General features: G+C 51.4%; 1 protein-coding gene across 3 annotated transcripts in view; it reads right to left on the bottom strand.

Moving 5' to 3' along the window:
* The window catches only part of RBPMS (RNA binding protein, mRNA processing factor), a 202,308-nt gene that overhangs the window by 4,880 nt on the left and 169,448 nt on the right, over window positions 1-27,980 (bottom strand). For 2 of the 3 annotated variants that reach the window (XR_005721460.1, XM_040242895.1), the window contains exons 6-7: window positions 21,149-21,279; window positions 18,275-18,527 (exon numbers count right to left, since the gene is read on the bottom strand). Coding sequence is in view for 1 of the 3 variants with exons in the window: in XM_040242895.1 (XP_040098829.1) it covers window positions 18,396-18,527; window positions 21,149-21,279 (263 nt within the window). In the remaining 2 variants the exon portion in view is untranslated. Of the gene's footprint in view, window positions 1-2,136; window positions 2,239-8,633; window positions 8,704-18,274; window positions 18,528-21,148; window positions 21,280-27,980 lie in introns of those variants that run through there. The other variant, XR_005721459.1, reaches the window with a different exon arrangement.

Here is a 27,980-nt window from a genome sequence, read left to right as displayed (position 1 = left end):
CTTCTACCCAAATCCCAACATCATATGACTTAAGGTTTTTAATTAAGGAGTGGTTTAGTTTTCATTTTCTGTCAGCTTTTTAAAAAATGCCATACTAATTAGTAATAAAAAGACTAGTTAACATTTAAAAAGGGTCAGTCGAAACGTCCCTGGTGGTGCAGTGGCTAAGACTCTGCGCTCCCAGTGCAGGGGACCAGGGTTCGCTCCCTGGTTAGGGAACTAGATCCCTTGTGCTCCAGCTCAGAGTTTGCCTGCCGCAACTAAAGATCCTAAGTGACACAACTAAGACTCAGCGGTGCAACCAGATAAGTGAAAGTAAATATTACAAGATAGACACCTCCACAGTCTAGAATCTCTGGGGATCAGTCTTCTGTGGTTAGGAACTCCTCCCTAAGCTAAAGATGCGGCCCCCCTCCATCTGTGCAGCCTGGCGGCCAGACCCTCCCCTCCACCCAGGCCAGGCCTACCTCTGCAGGGCTGTCCGAGGAGGTCTGGGAACCCCCTGGGTGGCCCTGGGACCCAGAAGCCTCACCAGGAACAGGGCTAGTGCTGCTGGCCCGCCCGCATCCATGCTGGCAGCACTCACTCACTCAGGTTCATCTGTGGTCAGACTCGCAGCTGCCTCCCCCAGGACCAAGCCCTGGTTCTCCTCCCCCTTGTCACCAGGCCCTCCTGCTGTCCACAGTCAGTCACCCCACACTCCAGCTGCGTCCTCACGGGGCTCATTTGTTTGCGCCCCAATTACTGAAGTCTGGGTTGATTTACTGCATTAAAAAAAAACCAAAACCTACTCTAACCTGCTTCAAAGTTACATATGGGTGGCTTTCAATGGGTCCTTAAATTGCCCCAGAGGAGGGGAGAAAGCAAAATAAAATCTTGTCTTTTTACTGAGTGGTAACATCAATAAGAATATAGTGGGCACTTCCATTAAGGACCCTGACAACAGGAAAACCTGATCAATCAGAAGCTGGTACAACTGGTGGTTATCTGTCAGCTTTCCCCAGTTATGTGGGAAAAACGTTTACCTGTTGTTAAGTTTGGTTAGTGTCTCTTGCATTGCGGGCAGACGCTTTACTGCCTGAGCCACCAGGGAAGCCCCAGGTTAGTGTGAGAAACAGACCTCACTGGGAAAAAACAAGACCCCAAGTGCTGGAGGCCAGCTCCCTGCACAGGCACCACACGCCCCTCTGGAGGACAGGAGAGGTGGTGTTCTGAGCACGTGCTTGCTTACCTCCCAAATGTGGTAATGACCTCCTAGGCCCGACTGCCCAATTCTATCCTTAGCAGGAATCGTGTTCTCTTTCTGACTCATCTTTGCTTTATAGGCCCCTCACAGGGATGCAGTCTGCCACCTTATTTGGGCCGAGCCGTAACTGCGGTTGGCCTGCCCCTGGCATTCATTCCTGCTGTCCTAGGTCAAGCTTTCCAAAAAGACGGGAAGGCCCACACACGGTTCGCCTCTGGGAAATCTGCTGCACGATGGAGCCCTCACTGCATGCTACAAGCAGAACTGAGCAGTGACAGCTGGTATCGATGCAAAAGACGGACCAGTCACTCAACCCTTCACCACCAGAAAAGCCCCACGGTTTCGAGGGAGCCAGTGAGATACCATCATAGTTCAGTCACGCTCAAGGCCCATCATCACTCTTATTTCTGAAAAGGCTCATCAAAATGTCTCGAGTCATAAGAAAGGGCTACACTGTATTTAGCATAAATGGATTAATAAGAGGGATATACATACTACATCAAGATTTCCACCAAAACTATTAAAAAAAAGCTTAGGGCTTCAAGGGAAAAGCTTCATTCATATCTAAGTTCCCTTTGGTAAACGATCTCATCCCTGGATGCTGCCGGATGAGAAGTGTCGACTCTCAACCAGGCATCACCCAGCAAAGCTGTGAGGACCAAGCACTGAGCCACACGCTCTTAAGAACCTGCGGACCTCACTTGCTCTCCTCGGACGATGTCTCTCAGCAGGCGGTGGCCAGAGGAGGTGACAGAGCTCGCCCCGATTCCCAGCACCCACCCTGCATGGGAGGCTGGTCCCGACCACACTGCTCTTATCTATGCGGTTGTGCCCAGCCGAGGACACGCTGCTTCTCAGAAGAAACCGTTCAGTCTCGGCTTGGAACTCACCAGCACGCTCCAGTTTTGTAGAACAGCTTGAGAACAGTAGCCACTTGAAGATTGCATTAATACCCACAAGACATATCGCAGCCACCATCACACACCTGGAACCTGTGGTGGAGAGAAGAGCAGCCGTTAACACCAGTGACGTCCACGCCGGTTGGCTCCGGGGCAAAGAGCTGAAAGGCAAAGGCCCCAGCACCAAAGGTCTCTGCCTGCTGAGCCCGAGGACAGACACCACTAGGAGTGAATGGGACCATCAGGGCCACGAAGGGCCCACGATGTGGTGCGGTGGAGTGGAGTGGAGTGGAGGAGGCTCTGCGGGGCAGGGGTGAGGCGGCCGGCAGCAGAGCAGGGCTCCCTGATAGCTAGGCCAGTGGGGAGGCCACCTTCAAGACGACCAGGGTGTAAGTGCCCTGGGGGCAGACTGGCAGGGCCTCTGCACACGCATCCCCATGGGCTAGATCCCCAGGACTGGCCAAAAGCCTCAGGTACCCCGAGAGGAGGAACACAAAACCAACTCCAGGGGCCACCCCAGACCGCAGGGTCAACTGTGCTCAGCCCAAGGCCAAGGAGCCACTCTCCAGGAGAACCACCTACTAGAAAACAAAAATCCAAGGCAAACACATGTGAACACATATCCTGCTATTCCCAAGATCTGAGAATTTTGAAACACTATAAGGGACAGAGCGTCAGTGGGCCATACATTTTTCAATGTTCTTCCTGCAGGCGTGGCTGCCTCCGAGCTGGCTGGTTTTCATCAAGAATTCTTGGTGCTGAGGAAGCCTGAAGGATGGCCCATGTGGACCCCATTCCCCACTAACATTCCTCAAGTTCAGCACTGCTCTTCTTCCTGGGACAGAGCACCTGCTCCAGGCAGGCTGCGTGAACTGGAGGCCAGCTGCACAAAGGAGAACAAACTGACCCCAGGAGGCTGCAGGGAGACCCGTGCCCTGCACTGAAAGATCGCCGCGTTAGGGCATTTCTCTTCTCAGAATCAAGGGGGGAAAAAAAGTTCTCCCTAGAATTTCACTATAAAAAACATTAAAAGATGAATAGATGTGATTCTACTTTCCTAGTAAAACTTGGGTTATTTGAGGACAGAAAAAATAAATATTCACCCTGCAAACAAAACATCTCCCCTCACCCAACTTTCCCCAGCCTTGTCCATACTTGCTGGGCGCGGGCGAGGAAGGAGGGAGACCCAGAGAGGCCCCGGGGCGGCCAGACCAAGGCTGCATTTTTGGGATGCTTGTTGTTTAAGAAATCATACTGATGACCAGATGCCACTCAGCCTCTGGACTGATGACTCAGGACTGGTGATTTAAGAGTCCTGGGACCCTAGCTTCTCGCCCCAGGTTCTGGGAGCACGGAATTTTCATCACCAAGGCATTCTTTGCAGTGGCTAACATCAGCAACTCTTGTCTGCACACCAGGCGGGCAGACAGAATGCATGCTCCCTTGGGGAGATGACTCCCCAAGGAACACAACACACCAGAGGGGAGTCCCAGGCGTTCAGCTTTAACTTTATGGGGAGCACACGGGCCTTCTGAACCTCCACTTTGAGCCAAGTGGAGCTGATGTTGGGAAGGGTTAGGGCAGGAGTGCAAGTGGGCTCCTGCAGGTGGCCCTGCCCTGCGCCCATGGAGCCGCCCATTAAGTGCTCTGCTCTGTGAATGTCTTCCAGGGACCTGCTGCGCATGCTCAGGGGTCTCCCAGCCAGAAATAGGCTATGGACGAAGGGCGGGGTGGGGGCTGTCCCACAGTCTGGGTTTGCAGATGAGCTGGTGCGCAGACGCCTGGTGTGTCTGAACTCCCAAAGCTGGAAGGGACGCCACGACCCCAGCACCTGGCAGGAGGCAGGTTCTCAGGCCCATCCCTAGTTTTTAATGCACACAGGAAGCAGAACAGACCAACCCCAGGCTTCTGGGTGGGGAAATCATAACCAGGGCATGTAGAGACCCCTCTCAGGACAGGGCTCATGAACTCGGGCCTCCCAGGTTTGGGAAACCCAGCAGTGCTTTAAAGCGTCACCCGGCTCAAGCCTGCTCATTTTGATTTAGCAAAAGAGGAGGTGAGCAGAGAAGTTAAACTGTTCCCTAAACTTGAGCAAAGTTAGGTTTATTCTGGGGCTTCCCAGGTGACACTAGTGGTAAAGAACCCGCCTGCCAACCCAGGAGACTTAAGAGGTTTGGGTTCGATCCCTGGGTTCGAAAGATCCACAGGAGGAGGAAATAGCAACCCACTCCAGTATTCTTGCCTGGAGAATCCCATGGCCAGAGGAGCCGGACGGACTACAGCCCATAGGGTCACACACAGTCGGGCATGACTGAAGTGACTTAGCAGGTATGCACATGGGTTTGCTCTAGAAAAGGAACCCCATATAAATATGGGCGAGCTTTCACCTCTGCTCCGATGTACAAGGAAGCACCTGCTACCGTTGACTTTGGCCTTTTTCTCTTGGTCTGCATTTCTCTATGAGCCCGTCTCACCATCTGACCTACTGTGTTTTAGTAGTTTATTACTCTTCTCCCTGTCTTAGAATGTCTCCACCAAAGTGGGGGCTTTGTCTGCTCTGCCCACTGCTGTATGTGCAGCACCCTCTGCCCTGCAGATCTTCACTGAATACTGATGGTGTTAATCTACTTCAGTGTGATCGAAAGACCTTGGTTCATAGTAGAAAAGGAATGGTCTTGGGGCCCCTTCTAGGGAGAAGGCAGGGGTGATTGCAAGAGCCACAGCAATGATCAGGGCACCATGAAGACTGCCCTTCCCACCCTGCTAAACTCTTAAGTTCTGCCTGGATATCTAGCTCCTGGACTCTCTAGATGATAGCCACATACCCAAGGCTCTCCTGTTCACAACCAAAGACAGACTAGGCCATTCCTCCCTGAAAGTAAACAAAAGGAACAAACAGCTTCAAATTCCAGCTTTGTTACCTCTCTTGCTATGTCCTCCTCTGATTTGGTGAGGCTGTAACTACATGTGCCTACAGTTTTTATGCTGTGGTTTCGGTCCACAGCCAGGAAAATTTCATGAGTTCCTAATGAACACCCTCTCACATCCACTCCAACTCTCTTTCTTCCCCTTTTTTTCTGATTTATTTAATTATATTTGGAAATGCAGGAAAACTGCATAACCAGGAACTCCAGTAAAACTGCGTAACCCTTATTCCTTCTAAGGAATGACCTCAGACTTGCTCGAGTGTCCTATTCTCAAGCCATCTGGGAAACTGATCCCTTCCAATCAGTATTACGTATTCTGGGATTCTCTACCACATGGCTGAACCATCAGCAAAACTCGGTAGTGAGGTGTACACATTGCAACCAGACTAAACATCATCTGTCAAGCAAGATGTTGAACAATTTAGAGTCAAAAACACCCAACCATCCAACAACCACTCTTCTAAAGGTCTTAGTTATGCCACTGATGGCGGTCCACACACACACCCACCTCCTTAGAAGCATCCTGAGCGGTAATTCTCCTTTCACTCTGAAATGTGTATCCACGGCTCTTGCCCATTAGAACTTAAGCTCTTCAGGGGCACGGGCCTAGTTGCACACATTTTTACATCTATCACATAGTAGATAACATAACATGTTTATTTAAAGAATAGAGAGCCCGTTTACTTTTCTAGTCAGTGATTTCCCTTTAGAAGTAAGAGCTTGGCGTGGGTCAATCAACAATCAGATGTATTAACACGTCTTTTGTTACCCAAATGTCCAATATTCAGTTACATAACCAACCACTGGCCACAGGCATTAGTTTCTGCAACATCACCCCCGCTCCCAGTCAGTAATGTGTTAAAAAATCCTTGAGGGCCCCCTGGGGGAACAGGCCTGGAGTCCTCAGGGTCCAGAAGGAGGCAGCCCGGACATCTCCCAGGTCCTCGTGTCTGACGGCAGATGTCATTCCTGTTCCTGCTCTGGGGCCCTTCCCAGTGAGTGCAGAAAGGCCAGTGGTGGCACGGGTGGCACTTAACCCTCACTTAGGCTTTTCAAGAGACTCATTCTGCTATGACATGTTTGCCCTTGCAGTGGCGCCACTGTTTTCAATTCTAACTTAAATTTCCCTACGATTACTCAGCCTGGATTATTAGCTGTCTTGGAAAGGGCTTGGTCCAAGAGACTGGACGGAGCCTGAGTCATGGGGCCCTACTGAGCTGGTCTAACTTCAGGCGGGACAGGAGACTGCAGCCCCAACTGCAAGTGCGGTGTAATAAGCTCAGGGATCTGTCTTCTTCCCTAAGCACCTCCTCAACCCACTCGAGTCCCTCAGATCCCAAGGAAGGCGCCTGGCCCGTGGCCCGAGTTTATCCCAGAACAAACGATGCAGCCACAGGAGACATGACATGTTCATGTGGATCCGGCAGTGTCTTAGAAGTCGTACTTGAAGGGGGGGTGGGGGCAACTGCCAGCCCTTCCCTGGAGGCCACGCCCACACTAGGTCTCTGGGGAATGGAGGGAGATCTCTTCAACTGCTTACCCATCTCGTCTTCTCTTTGTTTTTTGTAAACGCTTAAAGCAAAATCCTCCCTTAGGTCCTATGCCACCATCACCACCTTTTGCCAACTGGAAATGCCAGCATCTCACGCAGCTTTCCTTCACCATCTGACACTGCAGACCAAGCAGCTCAACGTTGCCTCCCCGCCCCGGCCCCCGGGGCGGCCCCCTGCTCCTGGTCCCTCTTCACTGTGCACAAGCTGACTCCTGAACAGTTGGGGGAGCCTCCAGGTTCTCTCCCACTGGCCTCCCCTCCGATGTCATTCATCCTCTCAACTGTTAGCTGATGCTAAAAAAAAAAGGCCAGATCTACATTCCACCCTGTGCTCTCCTTCACGAGCATCACAGTTTTCGGTTTTCTTACCCTAGACACCTCAGGTGAATGCCTACCAGCCTCCAAACATTAAGAGAGAAACATGGTCTTGGAAGAGAGAGGTCCGTGGGGGCAGTGTCTTCCGGAGCCTGTAACACGACTGTGCTGGGCCTGCATCACCCACTAAGGGAGGAGGTTCCCGCAGAACGGAATGACTACGGCTTTTCAGAACAAAGACACAATGGCTGGGGATATAGAAATCAAGTGTGAAAGTTAATTATGGGGAATTCCGTGGTGGTTGAGTAGTTAAGATTTCACCTTCCAATGCTGTGGGTGCCTGTTCAATCACTGGTTGGGGAGCTAAGATGCCATATGCCTTATGGCCAAAAAAACCAACCAAACCAAAAACCCTCCTATAAAACAGAAGCAGTATTGTAACAAATTCGACTTTAAAAATGGTCCACATAAAAAAACATAATAAAAATTAATTATGGGCCTGCATATTGATATGATGCATGGACTTAGGAAATTCTGTGCTTAAAGGGACTCTGGAGCGCCTCAAAACTTAAAATTTGTGTTTTCAGGCAGGGAAAAAAAGTCTCCCTTAAATAAAAAACTTTAAAATGTCACAAAATATTTTAAAGGAACATTTTAGGTATCTACCATGAACATTTAAAATACAGTTGTCATTCACCAACATTACCATTTCATTCAAGTGTATTTTAACACACAGAAAAACATCATTGAAAAATAAAGGACAAATGCAAGCAGCTTTAAGGGAAGAACTCTGGTTTTTCCCCTCTCATCACAGATTAGTGACAAGCATTGACGGATGACTACTGGTCTGAGGGTTATAGGTATGGGTGCCACTGGTTTAGGTTCTGGGTAAGAGGTGAGGGCAAGTTTTCCCAAGGCGTGCTCTAAGTAAAACCTGAGTCTCCTAAGATTCTCTGAGAAAAGGGTTTCCTGGTCTCAAGTTTGAGAAATACTGCTGCACCCTAGAGTTTTCCTGATCTCAATGATTCACAATGCTCACACTGTTACAAAGGTTCTGAGAATTGCTTGGTGAAGAAATCTTTTTAGCTCCCACCCTGCAAGCATGTAAGTCTCTACCCAAGGACAAGTGCTCTTTAACCATACTCAGAAATACACTGGGTTAGGGGAAGGAAAGGTACAATCGTGGCTTATTGAAGTTGATGTCTTCCAGCACAAAAATGTCATCCTCAACTTACTTATTGCCAGAGGAAGAATCCTGACGGGTTGGAGTGTGGACCACCCCTGGGGGTGGGATTTCTGAGGCTCTGATGCCTATTGCTAATCCTCCTGTTAGGTGAGGCTCTGGCCTTCTGATCCAGGATGAGAGCCCTCTGGAAGTCCTGACCTTTATGGTACCCAGAATGTCAGCAAGTGAAATCTGCCCCTGGCAGTCCCCCTGGAAACGGAAACGAAGGGAACCTGAGCCATCAGCTGAGACTTCAGGTCAACAGGGCAACCTGCCTGAGGTAAGTGAACCTCAGAACTCTCTGGGCCATGCGGAGTTCCTGGGGTGAGTGGAACGACCTCGGACAAGCCTAGGAAGCACCTAGGAGTGGGTGCTGGGGCAGGATGGGGGCCACCCAGGTACAAACGTCTGCTCTGTCCTGGGCTCGTCCAGGCGTGGGACACGGTTCTTGTTGAAATCAAGTACTTACGTAGGATTCAGCAGAACTGACGGGACTTCCAGCCCTGAGAAGTAGCCTCGGAGGGAGGGAGCCAGCGCATCTGGAAGACACGTGGGGAGAAGGCTGTGAACCAAGGCCCCAGATGCAGGTCCACTCCTCACGGGGTGGCAGGGCCCCCACCCTATTCTCTGTTCCCAGGTCCTTGCCTGTGGGCAGCTCCCCCTCAGGGGCTGAAAAGCATCAGAGCTGCATCCTGAGAATGCCTCCACAGGACCATGCTCTCAGGAGCCCCGGGGGGTCCCCTGCTCCCAGTCTCCTTTAGAGCCAACAGCCAGTGCAGGGCTGGAATCTGCCCAGTGAGCCACCATCCCCATGTTCACCCAGCATCACCCAGGCTGGGGGGCCAGCCTGCCTAATGGCTGCAAACTTGTCTGTCTGATCAGGAAGGGACGGTTCCCGACACCATCCACACCAGTGGTCTGGCCAGGAGGGCTTCTGAGAATCTGCTCCCGTGCTTTTAGAAAAGGCCTCTGGGAACTGTGGGGGGTTGTCTGGTATCCCATGCCCTCTGCTCACTCTGTGGGGCCCCGCCTCTGTTAGGTTTCCAGAATGCAAGGCCAGCCCTACCCACAAATGGACTGTGATGCTGGGTACGCTTGGCAGAATGTTCTCCATCCTGTACCGAGGAAAATGTGAAAATAACAAAAGGGCAAGTGCCCTTCGGCTTGAACAGACGTCCATCTATTGGCATCGTGGGCTTTGCCCCTAAGCATTTGGACAGAGGCGAGAGATGAGAGATCCCCGTTTACCGCTGCTTCTGTTTATACTCCCCAGCAGCCCCTGAGCAACACAGGAAGCAGCGCTGGGGTTGAGGGAAGGTGGACAAATTACAGCAAAGGTGGAGGCTGCCAGCAGAGGACCCAGAGGTGGTACCCTCCCCAGCACAGCAGGAGGAAGACTGCTCTTTATTTGGGTTCACAGGAGCTCGTTTCTGGAATGGAATGCGATGCTGGGGGGAACTTTACCCTGGAAGCCAACTTCCGTGGCTTAAAATCAAATCTGCCAGTAGAACCCCCTTTTCACAGCCATCTTATTCATATCTCCAAAGCGTGAACAGGTGAAACAGCCCTCTGGCTGAGCCAGAGGTGCAGAGGGCCTGGAGACTTACCTCCTCTCACCTGATAGGTACAGGTGGGGAAATTGGCCAAGGGCTGGGTATTTTGAGTGGTATTCACCATGTCAGAGCCCAGTGGGCCCGGGGCTGGGTCAGGATCCAGGGCTCAGGCTCCTCCAGCTCTAACTAGATTCTACAAGCTGGGCTGACCCTAGCCTTTCCCCATGGGTCACATGCAGAAGTCTGCAGAGCTCCCTTCGACCCCACGGGCATCCTTCACAGAGTGACTGTGTCCCTTCTATGGTGAGGGGCCACACTGGGGGACACCATAAAGCAGTCTGGCCTTGCTCATTCCATATACCAAGGGTGTATATGGAGCTTCTGCCTAACACCAGGACTCCGTTTCATGGAAGCCCTTGGGCCGGCTGTGCCTTAGAGACCTGCCACGGCAGAACATCACATATGACTAGAAACGGGTTTACCAGCCAAAGTGGAGCCCCTGTACGGGGAGGGCGAAGCTGTATTCCTCAGGGGGCCACCAGCTGGTACTGAAGCTCTTTTAGGACCGAACCAGAGTCTTTTCACTACTCATAGCAATGAAGGGGACACAGATCAAACCTTCTCATGCAGGAAGGCTAAAAACATGTCACATGGGGAATTTAGGGGGTGCAGAACAAAGAAGGAGGGGGAAATGTGGGAGGCAGAGGCAGAAGGGAGAGAGGGAGGGTAGAGGAGGGGGAGAAGGCAGAGGGGAGAGACACAAAAGAAAAAACTCATACCTACCCATGGCTTACGGCTTTGTGCATCTGAATCCACTTGCTCACTAAGCAAAGGGCAGAGTTGGAGCTGCCTCCCTGAGACAGGTAGTAAAGGATGGGGCAGGGGCAGAGCCCCGTGGCAAGTGGGGGGCTGGGAACCTAGACACACAGTGGAGGGGGGGATGGGTCCGAGTGCACCGGGGTTGGGGGAGCAGTGGCGGCGGCCGGTGATGCCCAGGTGTGGGGCTGGGGCGCGGAGCCCAAGGCGCGCTGGTGTTTCACAGGAGCCCGGGGAGAGGGGGGACGCAGGGTGTATGGCATGACTCCCGTTTCGGTGCAGGTGGCGGTGACAAGGAGACCCACCCCCCCCACACCGTCCCGCACATCCGCTCCAGCCTCTCCACTGCACACACAGCCTCGCACTCTCCAGGACACCTGCCTGGGGTGGGGACCAGAGCCCCGCGGGGGATGGGCAGGCAGATGCTAAGCCAGGGGCCAGAAGCCGGACTCAGCTGAGCAGAGGTACAGTCAGCCCATGGGCTGGTCCTCAGGGAAGGTGATCGGGCAATGGGCCTGAGACCCACTGGGACGTGGCCACTCTTGCACATGCCCAGAAGGTGGGCTCTTCCCCGCTGCACTGCCCTCCTCAACCAAAGGCTGCCTGCTTCCAGCTCCACGGGGTGCAACGCCATCCCCCTTTCAGTAGGAACTGGCCTAGCCTGTGCTTGTCATCAGCAACGTCCCCATGCCCAAGGAGGGCAAATCAGCGGCAGAGCTCACGGGGCAAAACCCCAGCACAGGCAGCCAGCCCTGGGGGAACAAGTGTTCTGTGCTAATCGCCACTCTCCTCTGAGAAAACAGAGGGTTCATCCTTACGCCCACTCAAGACTGCCGTTCTGCTGTGGTTTCTGGCTCCTGGTCACTTGTGGCCACTCCTGCCCGGCACCTAGGGGCTACTTAGATGCGTCATAAACATTGGGGAAACCCGTGACTCACTGACTCTGGCTCGAGGGACCATCCAGCATGGCTGACCTTACTCCTAAGGCTACTGTCCTGTTCAGCAGAAAAATGCACATGTGCTCAACCCCATGTACACAACTGCATGCTCACAGTGTTGTGTGCAATTCCAGGGGCCTCAGAAGTCCCTGAAAGAACCTCTAACATAACAGATAGGATCCAAACTGATACTGCTATCTGCTCTGCACCAGAGACTGCTAGACATAGCATGCAGACTGCGACATGTGAGTGAGCAACATGGAAGAGCCTGGACGCTTCCACTAGAGCCTCATCCTGACGCTTGACAGTCATCCCTCTTCCGATTCACCATCCAGGGAACACACTGGGGTTCCGCCATCACGCTTCTTGAGGAACGCTCCTGCCCAGGGCAGCAAGGGTAAACCCTGGAGTCTCCACCACCTCAGCATCATAGCTGCTCCAGTGACCGGTGACAGGAGGAGGAGAGCAGCCAGAGAAGAAATGACTCGGTGCAAAAATAAAGTGCTAGAGAAGAGGAGGAGATATCCATAAAACATCCATCCTCTTCCATGTACAGATGAGGGAGTAAGGCCCAGAGGATTCAAATACAGAGACTTCACGTCCTAAACAGTGTTGCCAAGCATAGGCAGACCTTGACTGGGCTCCAGAGGGGGGCTCCCTGCCTCGCCCAGGAGCTCTCCTGCAGTGTTTTGAGGAGCAGACACGGTAAAGCATCCAAAGGGCTTCCTTCCTAGTGACAATGCCATCATTATCCCACTTGCCTTTAGAAACAGTCACGAGAACTGCTTACTAGGTGGCTGGTTCAACTCCTGGGAGCCACTATTAATAAACACCCCTCGGTTTAGCGATTTTCTCTGTTGACTCAAGGGACAGGTCTAGACCAGTGGTTCTCAGAACATGGTCCCCCGACCACCAGCATCAGCTGGGACCACCTGGTCCGAAACGCAGAAACTGTCAGGGGGAGGGCTCAAGGCCTGCATTTATCAAGTCTGCCAGGTAACGCTGCTGCATATATGCATGCTCAACTTTGAAAGACCCTGCTCTTGCACAAGGTTTCCTAAAGGGCAGCCGGAAGCAGCGAGTCATGCTCGGCAGTCAAGTATGCTTAAGAGAAAAACACACCGTCTCAGCAGATTCTAGATCCACATCAGTACAGGAAAGGCTCTGAGAAGCTGAAACAAACCTGTCTGGCCCGATTTCATCCTGGGTTTCCCAGGTTTATCGGATCACATCATCTTTTAAATTACATAACAGTGTTGAGAAATGCTGGTCTGGATGGTGCCTTCCAGTGGTGACATTTGGTGGACGTGGGAGGCTGAGCATGCTGATGGGTCAACCAGCTCTTGAACGAAACTAATCAGAGCTAGGCGATCACCAGACCAGCTGGTTCCCTGGCTGTCTCACCTGCAAGTCGCAGTCACGACTTCCCTTTCCCAAGGTGGGTGCTGGGCCTGGATGCAGACTTCCCGGCACCACATTCAGAACCGAGCTCTCTCTCCTCTTGAAGACACGGAGATTTTTAGGCAGGTTTCTCCTACTGTCCCCAACACAGAGCCCTGAAGACCCTGCCAGAGCTTTCTCAGCTGCGAGCCACCGGCCACCAGCCACTCATATGCTATTTATTCATGATCAACTCTGCCCCCACCGACTCCGGCTCTAAGGCTCCGCTCTTAAGCGGTATCACCAAATAAACAGGTCAGGTCCCACAGCAAAGTCCACTGCAGGCTGTGGCGAGGCAGCCAAGCCGGACAGTTCCTCTGGTCCAAGGAAGTCTAAACTCACCCAACAGACCCCAGTGATGACTCGCAATTACAAAGACGATGATCCTCATGATGGGATGGATTACAGAATTCTGTACAACAGCAGTCTTCCCCATTTCTAAAAAGGCGTTCACCAAAACCAGAACACTTGCCAGGAATTTCTCTACCCTATAAGATGAGGCCCATTGAGGGTCATTCCCTAAAGGAACGTCCACGTCCACCCCCACGGTCTCCCTTCTGCCCCCTCCTACTCTTTCCAAGGACAAAGACACAGAACTGCAATCAGCATTTCTTACTATTTCTTTTACAATACTCTTTGCCTGGGGCGATTAAGCAAGTGGCTATTGTTACCTAGACAAAAATGTCAAGATTTCTGTGAACTGGTTCAAAGGTTGAAGCTTGCCACCTGACCCGGTGGGGGTGGTGGGGAGAGCAGGCCCAAGGACCTTGCACCATCTCCAGGTCTGAACGGTGTGAGGTTGCTGAGGTCTGAGTCCAGGCAGCCACAAGGTCCAGATCCCAAGAGCAAGGTCCTACGCCAGGGAACCCCTCCCACTAAGACCAATCAAGGCCAGGCGTAATTAAACATAACGCTTCAGGGACCGGCTTCTCTTCTGGCCTTTTCCGATCTCTCCCCATCTCTCCTCAGCACCAGCTCAGCTCGCGCTTCCAAACAGGCATGCGAAATGTGCTCAGACATCCCAGAAGTTCACTCAGGACGCCACTCGGGTGGAAGGCACCCAGGCGTGTAACACCCTGTGTCAGATTAAGTCCGCAGCGCTGGCTGGTCATCCATATTTAATTCTGTCAGTCTGTTAATTTTTAACTACGTTTGCTATCAAGGGCCATTAGAGGTCTCCAGGAGCCGGCGTCAGTGGAGCGAGAAGCGCTCGGTGGCAGAGCGGATGCAACTTGGAAGTCGGGGTGCCCCACTTTCCCCTCCTGTCACCGAGTTCTGGCCTTCCCCCCCGGCAGCGCCGGCCGTGAATAAAACATGATCCCATTTGGAGCTCGTTTCCTTTTTCGCCCCGTCACCACGGGTTTTCTTCATGGAGTTCACTTGGTTTTTATGGTGCCTGCATCTTTTAATTCCAAAGTTTCTTGGTAGCCTTTCTTGGTTTTGCTCCCAAAGCAGTTTGAATCCATGTCCTCTCAGATGGTATCTGGGGACTTGTCCCACCAGAGGCCAAACACCTGGGTGGACGGCCAGTGGTGCTGGCCCCAGCCGCCCCTCAGCTCACAGCAGGGCCCTTCTTGCACAATTCCAGATGCTTCTCTAATTTACCAAAGTGTGAAGCCTGGGCCCTCGGGTTTCTGCAGGCAGGGGTACCAGTCCTGAGCCCCTGCATCCTACCTGCTTCTTAAGCTACAGAGAGAGCTCCTAGGCATCTCTTCCTGACCAAGAAACAAAGGAAATGGAAGAGCTATTTTAACAGTAATTACTGCTCTATGCCAAGCACTTCACTCTTTGCCTCAAAATAATCCCATGAAGTAAGTGGTTCATTCTTCCTACTTACAGATGAGGAAACGGAGGTTCAGTGAGGTAGCAAAATCAACAGAACAAAAGCCTGCCTAAAACTTCAAAGTCAGGAGCATGGGTGGAACCTGCCATTAAAATTCGGCCTGTTGGATTTTCTGCACTGTCCCACTGCAGACGGCTCAGCAGTGAACGGTCCCAAAGGGGAGCACCCAGGTGAGACTCACAGAGCCTTGGGGGCTCTCCCTGCTCACGAGGTAGGAGGGATGCAGGTTGGGGGAAACAGTGTTGGGGGGATGTAGCCTTACAGCTGAAAAAAAGCAAAGAAAAAAGGAACCTGGAAAACACAGCGCCCCCCGGATGAAGGCAGTCCTTCCACCTGCCCCCACTGTCAGGAAATCTGCCCAGGTCTGGGGGAGTCCGGGCCTCTGCAGCCGTGGCAGCGGCTTTGAACAAAGGAACCACTGGGCCCAACAACCAGATGGAACACCGGCTCTGGACTGCTCTGAGGCCGGCGAGGCCAGGGCGGAGGCGTATGTCGCTGCCTTATGAAGAGGCTCCTTAGGTCTTCAAACACTGAAGAGCAGAGGGAGGAAGGGCAAGACACAGGACAGGTGGGACAGAGAAGGTTAAAGAGCATCTCCTAGGCCAGGAGTTGACTCCCGGGGCTGGGGAGGCGGTGTTCAGCCACCAGGACTAGGAGAATCATCTCCCCCGCCCCCCAAGGCACACAGTGTAACCCCATCACCTGGACACCAGGCTGGAGCCGAGTCAGCAGAGACACTGGAGGGAGAATGAGCTAGAAGGCCTGGGGAGGGACAGGCGGGGTGACCAGCAGCTGAAGAGCTCTGAGTAAAGGAACACATGTAACCACCAGTCTCTGGGAACCCAGCTGTTTCCTGTCGGGGACAGGCGTGTCCGGGCCTGGCTTGCCCCTGGGGGCTGGGGGGCTTCCTCTGGGGGCCATGTTCTCCCAGAGCCGGCACCGGCTACAGGGACCACAGTGCTGATGTGGGCAGGCATCACTTGTGACGGTGGGGACCGTCACTCAGGCCTCATCTCGCTCACCTGTTCCTCAGCCACTTCCCCAGCCTCTGGTCTTCCCTTGGGCTGCAGCCACGAGGACTCTGCATTCCCACTGGTATCTAGACGGGCTAGACGACTGAACCAGCACAGTTCGCGGGGGTAGCTAGTCCTGGGCTCCCTTCTCCTTGAAGATTCAAATGCACCTTGAAAGGCTAACATTTTCTAAGCCCTTACTGTGTGCCAGGCACCCGTTTTACATGAGGGATTTTTAGCCCCACTTTGAGTGTTAGTTGCTTAGTTGTGTCCGACTTTGTGACCCCATAGACTGCAGCCTGCCAAGCTCCTCTTCATGGAATTTTCCAGGCAAGAATACTGGAGTGGGTTACTATTTCCTCCTCCAGGAGATCTTCCCGACCCAGGGATCGAACCCAGGTCTCCTACATTGCAGGTGGATTCTTTTAGGGAACTTGAGTCAAGGTCACAGAACCTGTAAATGGCAAAGCCCGCATCTGACCAGGGAGCCCCAGAAACCTCAGGCCTTATGGGGTTGACAAGGAAAGAGCCCCCTAGGGAGGGGCTGGGAGGACTGGAGCAGGAAAGGGGGCCCGGTGCTCACGAGAGGCTGGGTCATGAGCACCACGCCAACGCATCCTCTGTCTCCTATGGGAGCCGAGCCAGGGGCTCTCAGGTGACCAGAAAGTCAAACAAAAACAGGGAACAAGACAAGGCTGGTGCGATCAGGAGACAGACTGCCAGGGCGTGGTTCCCCCGCCCCTACTCTGACCTTCACGGAGTTTCAGGTTTAAAGAGAAAAGCAAATGTCAGAGGATTAATACTTTCATTTATGCCCAAACAATTCAAAGCCTTGAGCTGATATGCCTCAAAGGCAGTCCTTCAAGGCAGGGGTCTCGCCCGAATCTCCTGACACCTCCCTTTCCTCTGGGAGGTTGGCAGCTGGTGAGGGAACGAAGTCGCCTCTGAGGGGTTCAGCTCTCAGGCCCAGCATTTCAGCACTGGCTGCTGCCTTCTGAATAGGAGGGAGAAGCTCAAGGAACAGAGTCCCCCCGTGTGAGTCCCCAGGAGCACCCGGGTAGGAAGCAAGCACTGCTGACCCGCTGCCTATGTGGTCACCCGAGTATACAGTCACACCTGCCTCCCTCACCATGCCCCCTCTGACCAGCTATGTACCACGCCTAAATCCCACTCACATCAGACCATGCTGCTTCATCTCAGGATTCACTACGGGGGGTCGGTGACAGAGGCGATGCCTAAAGAGATTTCCTTTTTAAAAAAAAAAAAAAAAACAAGAAGTTTACAAATGCAGTTCTAGAAACTACAGTGTCTGGGGTGAGGACCGGAGGTCAGGACACCCACACGTCACCCTGGTCATCTCTCCCCAATGACTTCTCTTCACTGTTTGCCTATGTGTTTTTCCCATGGTCCATTTTGGCATTTATTTTAGGTCTAGCCTTTAGGATTTTTCCAGTGTGTCACAGGGAGACCTCCCCAGGGGCCCGTCTTGCCCCGGGAAGTCTGTGCTTTCATCTGAAGACCTTCTGTTCACGGGCAGGTGATGCGTTCCAGTCACAAGCCGCAGGGCAGCCCCGGGACACAATGTACAGAGACTCAGGGCAGACGGGGCCGCGGAGGAGACAGGTTGGTAGCCAGGACCTGCTCTCTCGGTCCCACTTACCTGCGCAAGTTCCTGGCTCAATTCAGGATGACTCTGGTCTCCAGACTGTGGGAGAGGACAGTGTGTTTTATTGGCTTCCTCTCAGACCCATTAGCAAGCAGACCAAAAGTAAAAATGAACCCAGACTTAAAAAAAAAAAAGCAGAGATGTGTGAGTATGAGGTAAGAGGAACTGTGTGGATTCTCTTCCGTGTGCGCCTTTCCTAAAAGTCGTGAATGAAACCTTCCTCCCTTGTTGACAGTGACTCGCATAATATACTTAATACATTTCAAATGCCAACGATGGTGAAAGCAAGCGGGATGAGCACTTCTTAAAATGTGAACAATCTTCTCAGAAATCAGCTGCTCTCTTATCTCTAGAAGTACTAAAGGCAGTACTGCGGCTTATAGACCTTCTCCAGGAATTCTCTACAAGTGGGATGTGATGTCCAACATGCATCTTCAGTGTAGCCATGGAGGCACCATACAAGCCGGGCAGAAGTAGAGGCACGAAGCATCAACTCCTTTGCAGTGATAATTTCTGTCTCTCCTGGATCTTCCTTCTGGATCAGACAGACTGGCAAAGACATCCATCCTTGTTGAAGTGACAGGTCCCGGCAGGTGTGACCCATGGATGCTAGAATGAGCAACTTCTAATATGCAGCTCTGATGGTTCAGGAGCCCAAGAGGATACAGGCAGCAGCAGCGAGGCCTCGGCCCTGGACCAAGTCTCTGGGATGCTGGCTCCTTCTCCCATATAATGTGTACTCAGCATCCTAGGCCCAGCTCTCCCCAAATCTCAGTCAGAGATAACATCTTAGCTCCAAAGTCGCATCACCGTGAAAAAAACGCTGCAGTCTACTTGAGATATGTTTGCTCTAATTAAAATTTTTATTGAAATCTCTCAAATGTTACCAAGAAATAGTTTTTGCAAAAGGGAGGGAAGGGAAAAAACAAACAACAACAAAAAAAAACAGCTAACAAGCAAATTCAACATGGGAGCTCCCTCTGCTGGTCTGCAGTAGGTTGATATGTTACAAACACATTCCCAGAGACAAATCTAATTTGCTGGAGAAGTGGACAAAAGACAGGTGTGTTGGGCTTTGCCTCAGGAGAGAAACACTAGAAGAAAAAAAAAATCCAAGTCTCAAAACAGAGCACAACATCACTAAGAAAAGCAAAATCATCTCAGAGCTGATCTCCAAAGACATATAATAAGATTTCCAGAACAAAACCGGAATTAGCCACTAAGGGGATGCTCCATTCTGGTCTTCCCCTCTGCTCTACCTGCAGTTAGTAAAAATTCTCTTAGGCCTTTTGGGTGATGATTAAGTTCTGAGTCCCTCGTCTCTGCCTCCAAGTCTTTTCTTACAGGCTTCTCATTTACTTAGAGAAGAAAAAGATCCAAGGAGTCATTGGAGCAAGGCCTCTCCACAATTCCATCAAAAACTTAGTCTCTGGGGAGCCAGCACTGAGGTGTGGACAGAGCTAGGAATCAGGTGACCTGACTCTGGCCACAGCAGAGCCACGTGCAGACTTTGGACAACTCTCTGCATCTTCTCTGGTCTGTGTCCTCATGTGTAAAATGGGTCAGACTGGCTGATCTGTCAAGCCTCTCCCAGTTCATTCTACGATTCTCCTATCGGACAAAGACATTTAAATAACTGTCATCTGTTCATCAGCCTTCGCAACACAGAACTCAAGCTTGTACTGGGAATGACCCCCAACAAGAAGCAGGGTGGAGCGCAAGGATCTCACACTGGTATCAGATGAGAGTCCCACCAGCTCTAGGGCTGATGTAGCGATGCCAAGTGGATGCCCGGCTGGGAAAGCCTCCAGACCAAGGAACAGCTCACGGGGAACAGGCCACCATGGGCGGTACACATCCTCGTAAGTCAGAACAGGCGAGTCCATTCATCTTGGCACCGTCTCTCCTCATCCTTTCTCACAATGGCCTGGGCTTTTGGCTCTCTCATTCCCGGTCCTATTCGGCCAGTGTCAGGCCTTGCTTTTCCAGGGCAGTGGTGAAAAAGCTTTGTGGCTGATTGACCAAAGCCATGGGTGTTTAGAAGACCATGCAAACTTGGTACCATTTCATGGCGTCATTAAGATGGCCTCAACAGTCAACGGATCTGTATCGAGGCAGGCCAGGAAGAGGAAGAAGGGGGCTATTACACAGCCCAGATGGCGGGGGTGGGCCACCAACAGAGAGGACTTTATGAGTTGCTCCACGGCCTCTATGAAATTATGCCTGAGGCCCCCAGGAACATTCTGGTAACCCAGCAGAAGGTGTCTGCTGGTTCTCTTTCCCTTTCCAGCTCTGGCTACCTGCCGTTGCAAGGGTGGCCAAGCACTGACATGGACGAAGGTGGAAAGGGCAGCAAGGGAAGGAAAGCGAACAGCAACCCAGACTGGGGGTCAGTCTTGGAAGAGCCCTGGTATTCTGTTTCCTGTGCCAAGCGCTGCCACCGCCATTCACCTACTACCTGGACTCTTTCCACCTGCCTCTCCCAACTCTGGAGGTCCAGGCACGGAGGCTTTTTCTTTGTAGGTTGCCTGCACGGTACCTGAGAGGCCGGGCTGTCCATGCACAATCAAATCATTGACAACTGAGCTGGAAGAGAACGGAAGGATGTCTATCTGACAACACTCCTGAGCCCACGGCCTCCCTGTGAGAACCCCCACTGGGGCGGCTGGTAGGTGTCGTGTACAACACGGGTAAGTTCTGTACCACGTAAAAGAGTGTTAAGTCAGAAGGGTTTTCTGGCAAGCTGTTGATTTCACCTGGCCTGGTCAATAAACACTAAGCAAAACAACCCCTGTCCCTCCAAACCTGTGCAAACTGATGATGTTTCAAAAGCAGGCTTTTCTGCTTTTAGAGGACTTACACGTGGAATAAGACAAACGACAGCTATATTCTTTCTCTTATTTGCTATTGATCATCACTCTGGATCCTAACATGGATTACTACTGCTTGCAAGAAAAGAAAAGTTAAGAGAAACAATTTTTTTCCCCCCAAGGGAAGAGAAAGGGTTCGTAAGTAGACAGTAATCTTTGTGAAGAAACGCTGGAGTTTGTTTATAAAACTCAGGCTATTCTTAACTGAGAGAGAAAGCCGGTCAGAAGACACACCTCGACCCTGACTTCTAATTACATTTAAGACACTATATCGTACCTCCTTTCCCACAGGGTCTCTTAAAAATAAATGGAAGTGTGAATCTGGTCATTGACACATGTAGGATAGCACACAGCCTTCCTCCTGGAAATTCTCGACATGCCCCCTTCATCACTCGAGCTCCCAGAACACACTAGAACTCTCCATACAGACACACACGCAGACACACGACTCCAGGGCCACGCGCACACCTCCCGCTGCGGTCCCTCCACACGACAAGGCGCACACGCCTGTGCTCCGGGGGCACCCTCGAGCTGGCTGGGGGAGGTCTAACCCAGGCCGTCCCCCGTGTGTGTGACATGAGGTGAGATCATTAAGGAAGAGAGTGGTGTTGTCTGGGGGCGCGGGGTTGAGGGGGGCAAACGTCAGGCAGTGGGTGATGTCATGGCTGTCAGATGGTCCTCAGAAGTCCCGGAGGAGTGGCAGCTGATCGAGAGGGGGGCATTAATCTCTCGGAGGTGGATCTGTTAGCTGGAGAGGTGTTAGTCGTACGGTGTGCTCTGGGCAACCAGGTTGGAAAGGACGGGTGCTGGGGTGAGTGGAGTCGTGGCCGAGGGGCGTCAATTACCTGGGCATGCAGTGAAGCGGGGTAGGTGAAAGCAGGAGGAGGCAGCGCAGGCGCTAAGTCCGCTGGGTACAGAGGGTACGGGGCCCACACTTCAGGGCTACTGGGGTAAAGTGCAGGCACTGTGAGCTCATCTGCAAGACAAGAAGAAGGGGACAGTTAGTGGCCACCCCGCCGCTGGCTCCGAGCCACAAACACACCCGCGCGCGCCCAAGCCCCCGTCCATGGCACGGGTCGCATCACTCAGCCGCTGTATCACCTGTTGGCGCTGGTCTCCTGAACACGATCACTGACCGGTACATACAGAATTAAAAAAAAAAGCTCGAGGGCTGGGATGGACTGGGGGTGGTGGAAGGGAGGCTCAAGATGGAGGAGGGGGTCTATGTCTCCTTATGGCTGATTCACGTTGTTGGACGGCAAAAAAACAACACTGTCAAGCCATTCTTCTCCAATTAAAAATAAATTTAAAATTCGTAAACATATTTCAAACTTATTTAAAAAGTATAAATTTATACCATATAATAAATTTATATGTAATTATATAGTATTTATAAAAATCAGTAAGTAAACGTTTTTTAAAAAGCAGTAAGCATCTGCTTCCAGCCTGGCCTGCTGAGATCTTAGCCTCCACAGTGGACACTCTGATGTCTTTCCAACTGGAATACGGGGAACCCCCTGAACAGTGGGGACTTCCTGAAGCCAACAGCAAACAGGGTCCTCCGAGGAAGACAGAGATCCAGTAGCGATCTCCTGTGAAGACCCATTGCAGAGCCGTTGGGCGAACAGCGGCCGGCTGGCAGGACCAGAAGGACCCCAGGACTGGAGGACTCCTCTGTTCATCGGCATACTGATTACTGGCAAATACCGTGATCATCCAGCATTTTCTGTTTAGAAGCACAAGGCCAGACACTGCCCACAGGGCATTTAAAGCGTTCTAAGTTTGGAGGATGGAAATGCAAAGTCTGGGGTGTTCAGATTCAAGGGGCACTGCACCAAGATCCAAGTAAGGGCGTTCACTACTGCTGTTGATACAGATTTCATTTTCTAGGGGAAACACGTGAGTTGTGATGCTGACCGGCTGGTCTCAACGTTCCTTGTTCAGCTCCGAGTCCACGCTGGTCAGGCTGCAGTTTTGCCAGATTGATGGGCAAGTGCTGGGTTCTCAGAATGCATTGGGAAGCGGCCCGCCGAAGCCACCACACACACATGGGGGGTGGGCTGGGGTGTGTCTCAAAGCAAAAATACCCAGTCAATAGTTATGCATCTGGAACCCGTGAAGCAGCATCTCAGTACGTGCTTTTATCACCTGTCAAAGTCTGATATCATGTAGGCCAGGGATGCTCCCTGGGACTGCCAAGGGAGTCAGGATAGGTGACCCCTAAAGCCATTAGTGACTGCCATTCAGGACTTTCCAGAGGTCGACAGTGCATGGCATGTGACCCAAGGTCCAGAGAGTCATTTGCTTCCTTCTCACCATCTAAGCCGCCCCAAGTCTTCATTGCAGGTCTCCCCTATCTCCCTAAATTCTGACTATGGGCAGGATTTTCAGTGTGAGGAGGGGGTTAGAAATAGAAGAGTGCCATGCTGAGTGTGCCATGGATACCACCCTATAGAACAAGCAGATGGCAGCTGAGCCTACAGGAGCGTCTCATCAGCGGATGGGTGTGTGTGGAGCTTCTGTCTCCAGCAGGTGTGGAAGAGTTTTTTTTTTTAATCAACTCAGTTGTCATTGTGATACTAGTTTATCTCTCTTTTTTAAAATTATTTTTGATGTGGACCACTTTTAAAGTCTTTATTGACTCTGTTACAATACTGCTTCTGTTCTGTTTTGGGTTTCTGGCTGTGAGGCACATGGGGATCTTAGCTCCCGGACCAGGGATCGAACCTGCACCCTCTGCATCAGAAGGTGGTGTCTTAACCACTGGACCACCAGAGAAGTCCCAGGAAGAGCTTCTGAAAGGATGAGGGAGAGTCAAGAGCTGTTGATGATGACACTTTAGGGGCCGGGACGGGGGAGGATCCCAACAAGGTGGGGTGATGAGGCTCTGGTTGCTCGGGCACCCCAACTCTCCCTCTCTCAACAAGGCTGTTAAAGCGACCTCTTGTGGTGATGAGAACAGAGTCTGCTGGTCTATCTAGGCTGGGGAGCCTAGGCCAATTATTTGGTTGGGAAAATATTAACATAATCCTTTTAAAAGTGATCAGGTCTCCACCACCTGCTTCCCCAGCTCTGGAGTGTGGAGGTGTGTGTAGTTTCTGGAAGGAAATTCCTTAGCGAGGGGTTAGCAGAGCCCTGTGATTCCTGCGGTGATGAGACCATATGATTTCCATTAGAGCAACAACTCTAGTGAGAGCCCAGGCTCGTGGAAACCAACCGCTGCCAGAACCAGTGCCTCAGATTTTAAACAAACAACCATTCTCAGGAATGGCAGGCTATGACTGTGGCTGCTGTTGTTATTTCAGCTACCAGGTTATTTTAAGACTTCTGAGTCTTTTTTTAAAAAAGTCAAGAGAGTCTCAAGACCCAGCACAGTCATCTTTCGGCCCATGCTTGCCTCGCCCCACGGTGACAGCAGAGGACAACAGTCACCACCCAGGGGCTCTGCTGAGTCTGCTGCCTGATGGCTAAAGGTGAGGAAGCCTTGCAGGGTGCTCTGGGGCTCCCTTCAGAAAGTTTCTAGAAAGTGTATCTTTTAAGGTATCTGATCCTAAAGACATAGGGTCTGGGTTTTGATCACAGCCTGATGGAATTTGTGATTGTCAGATCTTTCCATATTTTGTCCTAAAGCTTTACTTCACACTGGACCAGTCCCTGATGGATATTTGCACAAAACCTAGCCCATGGATTCCCTGGTGGCTCAGTGGTAAAGAATCTGCCTGGCAGTGCAGCAGACATTGTAGAGACAATGCAGAGTTCGATCCCTGGTCCAGGAAGATCCAACATGCTGTTGAGCAACTAAGTCCACGCACCACAACTACTGAGCCTGTTCTCTAGCGCCCGGGAGAAACTACAGAAGCCAGAGTACCCTACAGCCCGTGCTCTCCAACGAGAGTAACCCCTGCTTGCTGGAACTAAAGAAAAGCCCGCAAAGCATGGCGGACCCAGTGCAACCAATAAATAAATACTAAAGCCTAGCCCAGCAGAATGGGGGGCTTGCTTCCAAGTCCTCTAAGCCAGGGATCCCCAACCTCCAGGATCTAATGCAATAATAATAGAAATAAAGTGCACGATAATTTAATGTGCGTGAAACATCCCCACACCACCCCTTCCACTCCAGTCCGTGGGAAAATTACCTTCTACAAAAGCAGTCCCTGGTACCAAAAACGTTGGGGACCGCTGTCCTATATCCCAACTGCAGAGTAAGAGTATAGTCAGGTAGTGAAAAAGTCTAAGTATTAGTCTATCAGTCATGTCCAACTCTTTTGTGACCCCACGGACTGACCACCAGGCTCCTCTGTCTATGGGATTTCCCAGGCAAGAATACTGCAGTAGGTAGTCATTCCCTTCTCCAGGGGATTCTCCAACTCAGGGATCAAATAGGGGGTCTCCTGCATTGTAGGCAGATGCTTTACCATTTGAGCTACTAGCAAAGCCCCAGTGAAGCAGATCCTAAGATAAGAGACCAGGGGAACATACACTGGGTAAATCCCTTGCTCCAGCTTATCAGCTCTCCCTTCTCTTCTTAGAATGGAATCTGGAGTTACGGTAACTGTTAAGAGGCACGTGAAAGGTTGGTCAGGAGGAAGATGAAGATGATGAACTCAGGGTATCAGCGGAGATGCTCTGTGTGATGAGTGCTGAGACAGGAGGGCAGTGAAGTGATGAGCAACAGTACATCCTCCAGGCAGGAGCCAGGTCTTACTCTGCACCCCTGGCCCGGCTCTGAGCCTGGCATTTAGCATGCAGTCACGCTTGCGGTACTGAAGAGCACCTGACAGAAAATTCCAAAACTTCTTTAAAGAGATACCACTGTTTTCTTTGTTAAAGGAACTGAGGCAACAGCCAGAGGAACTAGATCTAAAATTTCTCAACCCTGGCAGTATCTGTCATATGCACCCAAAATATGGAGCCAAGGGAGGCTCAAATCAGAGCAAGTGTTTTGGAGCAGGCGTTTCCAAAGTTAAAAATAAAAGCAATGGAACCTTTCGTCAAACATGTTTCCCAGAAACTCTTTTTTAATAGAAGTGGAGCAGTCTGGGCTGACTCTCTGGTGGTCCTGGCTGGAGGAACTCAACTCCTGTGACAGTTCCCGGAGAACACTGGGGTTCCGGAGGTAACTGTTTTAAAACCGCTCCTCCAGTGGGTCTCATCCAGGGGCCAGTTTTAAAAGCAAGCTCCTCTTCCAAACGTCTGAAGGATGAATTCATTCCTATAGTTCCCAGAAACCCCTCGCGGAGCAGGCAGATGGGCAAGGGATAGTCAGGGTAGGATGGGGACAAACCAAGGAACAGTGAAGCAGCTGGGAGGCAAGCAAGCAGGCCTCCTGGCCTGACTTCAGTGGCCAAGGTACCAAGGTACGCCAAGGCCAAGGATTAACGACTTCCCCTGGTGGCTTAGACGGTCAAGAATCTGCCTCCACCATGGGAGACCTGGGTTCAACCTCTGGGTTGAGAAGATCCCCTGGAGAGGGAATGGCAACCCACTTGATGCCTAGAAAACCCCAAGGACAGAGGAGCCTGGCAGGCTACAGTCTATGAGGTTGCAAAGAGTTGGACACGACTGAGCGACTAACACTTAATGGCCTCATGACTGAGGTGCTGAGAAATCTGACCCAAGCCATACAGCAGGTCAAGTAACAGGAAGAAAGGTCAACAACCCAGGTAGAGTTATTCACGCCCTTCCCTGTGTTCCCAAGGCGGAGCTGCCCAGTGGCACTGCAGCCCCCACAGAGCGCTGTGTTGGGGGCCAGTGCTTCTCAAAATGTGCTCCCCAGACCAGCAGCTAGCAGCACGGGAGAAAGGCAAGTTCTCCACTCCACCGCAGACCCACTTAATCGGGAATTCTGCCCTCTAGGTGATTCTGGCACACACTTCACTCTGAGAACCACTAACATCAGTCGCTACCTGAGTAAAGTCTGGGGTGTTTTGCTTTCAGAGTGCTGTGACACAGTACCTGTGGAATAACTGACTGAGACACTCCAGGAGAGAAGATGCAAATGAAAGCGATCATCCTGGACTTGTTTTGTGAAGAGAAACTGAAGGGTCAAAGTAGACCCAGCCTGGCATCCCTTGCTTGGCTCAGCTGTTGTTCAGTCGCTCAGTCGTGTCCATCTCTTCGTGACCCCATGGACTGATGGACTGTAACCCTCTAGGCTCCTCTGTCCATGGGATTTCACAGGCAAGAATACTGGAATGGGTTACCATTTCCTCCTGCAGGGGATCTTCTTGACCGTCTCCTGCGTTGGCAGGCGGATTCTTTACCACTGAGCCACGAAGGCACAGTGGAGGTGGCCGGCCTGGGGCAGGATCACACCTGGAAGGGAGGAGTCCACAAGAACACCTCCACTTCACTGAGAGGCTGAAACTCCCTGAAAACACACATGCTCTCCTTTGATGCAAGAAGATAGTAAGCTGAACGAGCTTTTTTTGCATCTGTATGCTTTTTTGTTGTTGTTGTTGCTAATGTGGTTTGAGAAAATTGTAATACGTAAAGAGATGGGTTTCCCATAGAACAAGCCCTTCACCTGACCACCCCCTGGAAGGAGCAGAGCTCAGGTCAGCTTCACCTTCCTTAGTCTCGGCCCATCCTGTGCCAACTTAGTAGGAAAGCAAGGCTAAAGCAAGAGAACCTCTGATGGCCTGAGCCCATGGGGATGGATGGCTTGGGAGTCAGCAAGGCTGAGTGAGCCAGGACCCAGGGAGCAGAAAGAGACCAGGAGGCCAGGGCTTTTGTCTGGGCCTAAGTCAACCCTCCTGGGAGGCTGGCTCAACCCTTTCCCATTGCCCCAGATCTGGTCACATACTTTCTCCTTTTGTATCACTGAGGATACATACAGTTATTGGGGCAGTATCCATCTGAAATGACCTTTTTCTTAGCATAAGAATATGCAACCAGAACAGTTCAAACTGAATTCTAACAAACAAGAACTAGATTCCCCAATTCCACCCTCCGATCTCTTTGAAATGAAATAACTGCAAAGTCTCTGATGAAGGTTTAAACCCAAAGAGCTCCTGAAGATCACCCAGTCTGCCTTTTCTTCTGGATGAGGAAAAAAAGGAGGCAGACAGGGCAAGTTTCCAGTCTAAGGTCACGCTGAAACTTAGGTGAAGAAGAAGGACTCTTAGAAACAATGGAGATCAAGAGGGACAAGGAGACTCTTTAAAGGACATAACCTTAGTACAGTTGAGAACACAAGGTCCAAGAACTTTAAGTCAGCATTTACTTTGTTTCTTGGATATTTGTTTGGAAATATTCCACAGCAGCATCACGCTCAATATTCATAAAAGGAAACATATTTCCTCCAATGGCGTGTCCTCCTTGGTCCCAGATTTCAGTAAAAGATGCTTAGATGTCCAAGCCAGGATGACCTGGAAGTCACCCTACCCTCCTCCAATCTTTCATCAAGGTCCTACTGAATCTATCCCATCACATCACTTAAATCCTAACTACCATCACTGGATTACTGAAAAGGATTCCTGAACCCAAGAACTTTAAAATGTATGATTCAGTACTGTCACTCTCCAGCTTAAAACCTTTCTATGATTTCCCTTTGATGTCTGGAGAGTTTGTGAATCCCCCAGCCCCTCCAGCTCTTACTCTCACCTGGTTTTCCCTCCTGGTCTAGGGTCGGTGAGTTATTTACCTGGCTTGACCACACATGGTTCCCTCCCCACT

The sequence above is a fragment of the Oryx dammah genome, unplaced genomic scaffold, assembly GCF_014754425.2.
Source record: "Oryx dammah isolate SB20612 unplaced genomic scaffold, SCBI_Odam_1.1 HiC_scaffold_7, whole genome shotgun sequence".
NCBI classification, from domain to species: Eukaryota; Metazoa; Chordata; class Mammalia; order Artiodactyla; family Bovidae; genus Oryx; species Oryx dammah.
This window is presented reverse-complemented; position numbering and strand designations above follow the sequence as displayed.